The sequence below is a fragment of the Homarus americanus genome, unplaced genomic scaffold, assembly GCF_018991925.1.
Source record: "Homarus americanus isolate GMGI-L3 unplaced genomic scaffold, GMGI_Hamer_2.0 scaffold54742, whole genome shotgun sequence".
In the NCBI taxonomy this organism is placed as follows: Eukaryota; Metazoa; Arthropoda; class Malacostraca; order Decapoda; family Nephropidae; genus Homarus; species Homarus americanus.
The window spans coordinates 257,501-265,060 of NW_024719778.1; the positions used below are offsets into that span (position 1 = coordinate 257,501).

General features: G+C 48.7%; 1 protein-coding gene across 1 annotated transcript; it reads left to right on the top strand.

Annotated features, from left to right (window-relative positions):
* Positions 1–3,010: 3,010 nt before the first annotated feature.
* Positions 3,011–6,180, top strand: LOC121860286 (sperm protamine P1-like; the record flags this gene model as incomplete). Its single annotated transcript, XM_042357362.1, has 2 exons — positions 3,011–3,073; positions 5,995–6,180. Coding segments are annotated over 2 exons (249 nt in total), but the record flags the coding sequence as incomplete, so codon positions are not given.
* Positions 6,181–7,560: the final 1,380 nt, after the last annotated feature.

The following is a 7,560-nucleotide window of genomic DNA, read 5'->3' on the forward strand; positions in this document are numbered from 1 at the left end:
TTTTTTTTTTACCTCACCCTTTTTTTTCCCACAATCTGAAATGGTTGAGTCTCATACCTAGATTGCCAATCACGATATCTCAAAGTCTAGACACATTTTTGGTGATTTTTTTTCCAAGGATTTATCTGGTGAACGAACATCCACAGCACAGTATACGTGTTGCTGTACATGGAAAAAAAAAAATAATATCTGATTTAGAGAATTTGTAGATTCTTATTTGTCAAATTGAAAATGAAAAGAATAATAGTAATTTATTCTATATTTTTTGGGGGTTTTAGGTCTTCCCAAATTAGGGATGGGAAGGGGTATAGGATGGGGATTAGGGATTGGAATGTGGATGAGATGGGGTTGAGTATGAGGATGGGGAAGGAGGGATGGAGATGGGGATTAAGATGAGGATAGAGATGGGATTAGGGAAGGAGGGATGGGGAAGGAAGGATGGGGAAGGAAGGATGGGGGATAGGAATGGGGATGAGGGATGGGGCCCTTCTATCCCTATATACCCCTCAGAACAGCTTTTCTAAATAACGTAGAACTTTCACTAATGAGAGAGAGAGAGAGATAGAGAGAGAGAGAGAGAGAGAGGCACATCTCGGTAAACAATCTCTTGAAAACTCTGTCTCAAGTTTGTGTTTAAGGTTTGTGTTATCTTAAGATGTACTGTTATAAAGGCATACTGTTATCTTAAGGTATACTGTTATCTTAAGGTGTACTGTTATCTTAAGGTTATACTGTTATCTTAAGGTATACTGTTATCTTAAGGTGTACTGTTATCTTAAGGTATACTGTTATCTTAAGGTATACTGTTATCTTAAGGTATACTGTTATCTTAAGGTATACTGTTATCTTAAGGTGTACTGTTATCTTAAGGTATACTGTTATCTTAGGTATACTGATATCTTAAGTGTGTTATCTTAAGGTATACTTTTATCTTAAGGAAACTGTTATCTTAAGGTATACTGTTATCTTAAAGTTCTACTGTGTACTGTTATCTTAAGGTATACTGTTATTTAAGGTGTACTGTTATTTTAAGGGTATCTGTTATCTTAAGGTATACTGTTATCTTAGTATAGGTGTACTGTTATATTAAGGTATACTGTTATCTTAAGGTATACTGTTATCTTAAGTACTGTTATTTTAGGTATACTGTTATCTTAAGGTGTACTGTTATCTTAAGATATACTGTTATCTTAAGGTATACTGTTATCTTAAGGTGTACTGTTATCTTAAGGTATACTGTTATCTTAAAGGTATACATTATCTTAACGTATACTGTTATCTTAAGGTGTACTGTTGATACTGTTATCTTAAGGTGCTGTTATTTAAGGTATACTGTTATCTTAAGGTGTACTGTTATCTTAAGGTATACTGTTATCTTAAGGTTCTTAAGGTATATGTTTTCAGGTCTGTTATCTGGTGTACTGTTATCTTAAGGTATACTGTTATCTTAGGTATACTGTTATCTTAAGGTATACTGTTATCTTAGGGTATACTGTTATCTTAAGGTATACTGTTATCTTAAGGTGTACTGTTATCTTAAGGTGACTGTTATCTTAGTCTGTTATCTTAAGGTATACTGTTATCTTAAGGTGTACTGTTATCTTAAGGTATACTGTTATCTTAAGGTGTACTGTTATCTTAAGGTGTACTGTTATCTTAAGGTATACTGTTATCTTAATTGTTGTATTTTAGGTATACTGTTATCTTAAGGTATACTGTTATCTTAAGGTATACCGTTATCTTAAGGTATACCGTTATCTTAAGGTGTACTGTTATCTTAAGGTATACTGTTATCTTAAGGTATACTGTTATCTTAACGTACTAGTTTATGGTATCTCTATGTTATCATATATTAGAATTATTGTGCCTGTTATCCCAACCTAGTATTGATTCCTCTGTTATTACTTTCTGGGTCTAATTACTCGTTTACTGGTCCAATTACTCATTTCCTGGGTCTAATTACTCATTTCTGGGTTTAATTACTCATTTCCTGGGTCTAATTACTCGTTCCTGGGTCTAATTATTCATTTCTGGGTCTAATTATTCATTTCCTGGGTCTAATTATTCATTTCCTGGGTCTAATTATTCATTTCCTGGGTCCTAATTATTCATTTCCTGGGTCTAATTATTAATTTCCTGGGTCTAATACTCATTTCTGGGTCTAATTATTCATTCCTGGATCTAATTATAATTTCCTTGGTCTAATTATTCGCTTCCTGGGTCTAATTACTCACTATCTGGGTCTAATTATACACTTCTTGGTCTAATACTCATTTCTGGTTTAATTATTCCTTTCCTTTGTCTAATTACTCACTTCCTGGGTCTAATTATTAATTTCCTGGGTCTAATTATTCATTTCCTGGATTTATTATAAATTTCCTTGGTCTAATTATTCGCTTCCTGGGTCCAATTATTCACTTCCTGGGTTTAATTATTCGCTTCTTGGAGATAATTATACATTTCTTGGTCTAATTATACAATTCGTGGTCTAATTATACACTTCCTGATATAATTATACACTACTTGGCATGATTATACTTGTTGACGACCGGAACCATCTACTTCCGGGTCGTGTAAGTAATGGAGGATTGTATTTGGTTATTTATTTAATTATATTTTTCTTCATATCACAGATTGGATTAATTTTGTTAATCCCGATATAAAAAAAAGGTATATAAGAATTAACCTATATAAACTTTTAAGTAATTTTGGATCTTACTTGGATATTTACTTTACACTTAAACTTACTTAAGTGTTTAATTGTTCTTATGTTTTGAAGTTTATTTTTTTTATTTTTTTTATTTTGTTTACATCACGAGATAAGGGTTAAAAAAAAGTTACGTCTTGACTTAATTATCAGGTTATTTTTATTTATTTTTTTTCATTATTGCTGAGTCTGCCTAGTGTTCGTCCAGTCTCTCACCATCAGGCACCGCCCCTTAGTGTTATAGACGCAGACAGGGTTAAGAGGAGGAAGAGGAAGAGGGAGAGACGAAGAAGGGGGAGAAATGGGAGGAGGAAGAGGAGGAGAAAGAGGAGGAGGAGAAGGAGAAAAAAAGAAGAGGAGGAGGAGGAGGAAAAGAACAGAAAGGGAAGGAGAAGCAGGAGGAAGAAGAGGAGGAAAAGGGGAGAAGTAGTGGAGGAGGAAAAGAAGGAAGAAGAAGGAGAACAGGAGGATGAGGAGGAGGAGTAAGGAGAAGATAATGAGAAGAAGGAGGAGGAGGAGGAGGAGGAGAAGAAGAATAGGAGGAGGGAAGATGAACCAATTCCCCTCCCACCCCTATAAAATAAGAGGGGTCAAGTCATTTATATCACCTAGTCCTTTCAAATCAACGGACAGGAAGGGGGGCAGGGGAAAGGGGGCAGAGGACAGGGAACAGGAGGATAGGGTACAGGACAGAGGACAGGGGGGACAGGGGACAGGAGGATAGTGGGCAGAGGACAGGGAGGACAGGGACAGAGGGATGGGGTGCAGGGGTACAGGGGGACAGGGGAAGGGAAGACAGAGGACAAGGGGCCCAAGAGGACAGAGGGACAAGGGAGCCAAGAGGACAGAGGGACAAGGGGGCCAGGAGGACAGAGGGACAAAGGGGCCAGGAGGACAGAGGACAAGGGGGCAGGAGGACAGAGGACAAGGGGCCAGGAGGACAGAGGACAAGGGGCCCAGGGAGGACAGAGGACAAGGGGGCCAGGAGGACAGAGGACAAGGGGGCCAGGAGGACAGAGGACAAGGGGGCCAGGAGGACAGAGGACAAGGGGGCCAGGGTACAGAGGACAAGGAGCCAGGAGACAGAGGACAAGGGGCCCAGGAAGACAGAGGACAAGGGAGCCAGGAGGACAGAGGACAAGGGAGCCAAGAGGGACAGAGGACAAGGGGCCCAGGAAGACAGAGGACAAGGGAGCCAGGAGGACAGAGGACAAAGGAGCCAAGGGACAGAGGACAAGGGAGCCAGGAGGACAGAGGACAAGGGAGCCAGGAGGACAGAGGACAAGGGGCCAGGAGGACAGAGGACAAGGGGCCAGGAAGACAGAGGACAAGGGGCCCAGGAAGACAGAGGACAAGGGAGCCAGGAGGACAGAGGACAAGGGCCCAGGAGACAGAGGGACAAGGGGGCCAGGACAGAGGACAAGGGGCCAGGAGGACAGAGGACAAGGGGCCCAGGAAGACAGGGACAAGGGGAGCCAGGAGGACAAGGACAAGGGCCCAGGAGGACAGAGGACAAGGGGGAGCCAGGAGGACAGAGGACAAGGGGCCAGGAGGACAGAGGACAAGGGGCCAGGAGGACAGAGGACAAGGGGCCAGGAGGACAGAGGACAAGGGGGCCAGGAGGACAGAGGACAGGGAGCCAGGAGGACAGAGGACAAGGGGGCCAGGACAGAGGGACAAGGGGCCCAGGAGGACAGAGGGACAAGGGCAGGAGGACAGAGGACAAGAGACAGGAGGACAAGAGGACAAAGGGGCCAGGGAGGACAGAGGACAAGGGAGCCAGGAGGACAGAGGGACAAGGGAGCCAGGGAGGACAGAGGACAAGGGCCAGGAGGACAGAGGACAAGGGGAGCCAGGAGGACAGAGGACAAAGGGGCCAAGAGGGACAGAGGGACAAAGGGAGCCAGGAGGACAGAGGGACAAGGGAGCCAGGAGGACAGGGGACAAGGAGCCAGGACAGAGGACAAGGGAGCCAGGAGGACAGAGAAGAAGGGAGCCAGGAGGACAGAGGACAAGGGAGCCAGGAGGACCAGAGGACAAGGGGAGCCAGGAGGACAGAGGACAAGGGAGCCAGGAGGACAGAGGGACAAGGGAGCCAGGAGGACAGAGGGAACAAGAGGCCCAGGAGAGACAGAGGGACAAGGGGCCCAGGAGACAGAGGACAAGGGGCCCAGGAGGGACAGAGGACAAGAGCCAGGAGGACGAGGGACAAGGGGGCCAGAAGACAGAGGACAAAGGGAGCCAGGAGGACAGAGGACAAAGGGGCCAGGAGGACAGAGGGACAAGGGGCCGGGACAGAGGACAAGGGAGCCAGGAGGACAGAGGACAAGGGGCCAGGAGGACAGAGGACAAGGGAGCCAGGAGAGACAGAGGACAAGGGGCCAGGAGGACAGAGGACAAGGGAGCCAGGAGGACAGAGGACAAGGGGAGCCAGGAGGACAGAGGACAAGGGAGCCAGGAGGACAGAGGACAAGGGAGCCAGGAGGACAGAGGACAAGGGGGCCAGGAGGACAGAGGACAAGGGAGCCAGGAGGACAGAGGACAAGGGAGCCAGGAGGACAGAGGACAAGGGGCCAGGAGGACAGAGGACAAAGGGAGCCAGGAGGACAGGGACAAGGGGGCCAGGAGGACAGAGGACAAGGGCCAGGAGGACAGAGGACAAGGGAGCCAGGAGGACAGAGGAACCAAGGGGGCCAAGGAGGACAGAGGACAAAGGGGGCCAGGAGGACAGAGGACAAGAGGGCCAGGAAGACAGAGGACAAGGGAGCCAGGAGGACAGTGGACAAAGGGGCCAGGACGACAGAGGACAAGGGGGCCAGGAGGGACAGAGGACAAAGGGCCAGGAGGACAGAGGACAAGGGAGCCGGGAGGACAGGTGGACAAGGGGCCGGGAAGACAGGGACAAGAGGGGCCAGGAGGACAGAGGGACAAGGGAGCCAGGAGGACAGAGGACAAGGGGAGCCAGGAGGACAGTGGACAAGGGGCCAGAGGAAGAAGACATGGGACAAGGGGGCCAGGGAGGACAGAGGACAAGGGAGCCAGGAGGACAGAGGACAAAGGGGAGCCAGGGACAGAGGACCAAAGACCAGGAGGACAGAGGACAAGGGGCCAGGAAGACAGAGGGACAAGGGGCCCAGGAGGACAGTGGACAAGGGGGCCAGGAAGACAGAGGACAAGGGGCCCAGGAGGACAGTGGACAAGGGGCCAGGAGGACAGAGGACAAGGGGCCAGGAGGACAGAGGACAAGGGAGCCAGGAGGACAGAGGACAAGGGGGCCGGGAGGACAGAGGACAAGGGGCCGGGAGAAGACAGAGTACAAGGGGACCCAGGAAGACAGAGGACAAGGGAGCCAGGAGGACAGAGGACAAGGGGCCAGGAGGACAGAGGGACAAGGGCAGGAGGACAGAGGGACAAGGGGAGCCAGGAGGACAGAGGACAAGGGACCAGGAGGACAGAGGACAAGGGGCCCATGAAGACAGAGGACAAGGGACCCCAGGAGGACAGTGGACAAGGGGGCCAGGAGGACAGAGGGAAAAGGGCCAGGAGGACAGAGGACAAGGGGAGCCAGGAGGACAGAGGGACAAGGGGCCAGGAGGACAGAGGACAAGGGAGCCAGGACAGAGGACAAGGGAGCAGGAGGACAGAGACAAGGGCCCCAGGAAGACAGAGGACAAGGGGAGCCAGGAGGACAGAGGACAAGGGAGCCAGGAGGACGAAGGACAAGGGGCCCAGGAGACAGAGGACAAGGGGCCAGGAGGACAGAGGACAAGGGGAGCCAGGAAGACAGAGGACAAGGGGGCCCAGGAAGACAGAGGACAAGGGAGCCAGGAAGACAGAGGACAAGGGGCCCAGGAGAAGACAGAGGACAAGAAGACAGGGGGAAAAGGAGGAGGGGAGGGGTAGGGAAGAAGGAATAGTGACCCCTTTCTCTGGCCCTCGTAGCTAAGTGAGGAGGCGGTGTGGGCCAAACATAAATTCCCCGTAACTTAGTGGTCTGAGGCGACTTACAAAGCAGAGAGAGAGAGTTGCCTATGTAAATGAACGACAAGAGGGCGATTTACGGTCCCGATTTACAAGGTTCGTTTTCTATAGGAATGAGGATGTCGTTTTCTATAGGGGGGGAGGGGGTGACTGGACTATCTTATGGGAAACTGTGGTGGTGGTGGTGTTAGTGGTGTGTGGTGGTAGTGGTGGTGATCGTGATAGTGTTGGTGGTAATGAGGGTGATGATAGTGGTAGTGGTAGTGGTGGTGGTAATGGTGTTGGTGGTGTTGGTGGTGGTGATGGTGTGTGGTGGCAGTGGTGGTGATCGTGATAGTGTTGGTGTAATGAGGATGATAGTGGTAGTGGTAATGGCGTTGGTGGTGGTGATGGTGGTGGTGATGGTGATGGTGTGTGGTGGTGTTTGTAGTGATGATCTATAGGAATTTTGGTGTAAGACGGAAGGGAACCACCATTCAACCACTATTCAACCACCAACAACAACACACACTCTTGAAAGAACTTAAGAACCTAGAATAAAATAAACAATGTCAATAACCAATAACGACTACCATTATTGCATCTATTATTGTACCTCATTCTGGAGTGGGAGAAGGAGAGGGGGAGGGAAGAGAGGAAGGGAGAGTAGGAGGAGGTGGGAAGAAGAAGAGAGATAATGAAGACGTGTTTTAATTTAATTCTTTCCTTCCCCTTCCTCTCTTGGTATATCACTTGTCTTCCCTCTTCTCCCCTCCCTCTCCCTCAACACATCCTCCTCCCCTCTCACCTCTCCTCTCCCTCAACACATCCTCCCTCCCCTCTCCCCACCCCTCCCCTCAACATCCTCCTCCCCTCTCCCACCTCCCCTCCCT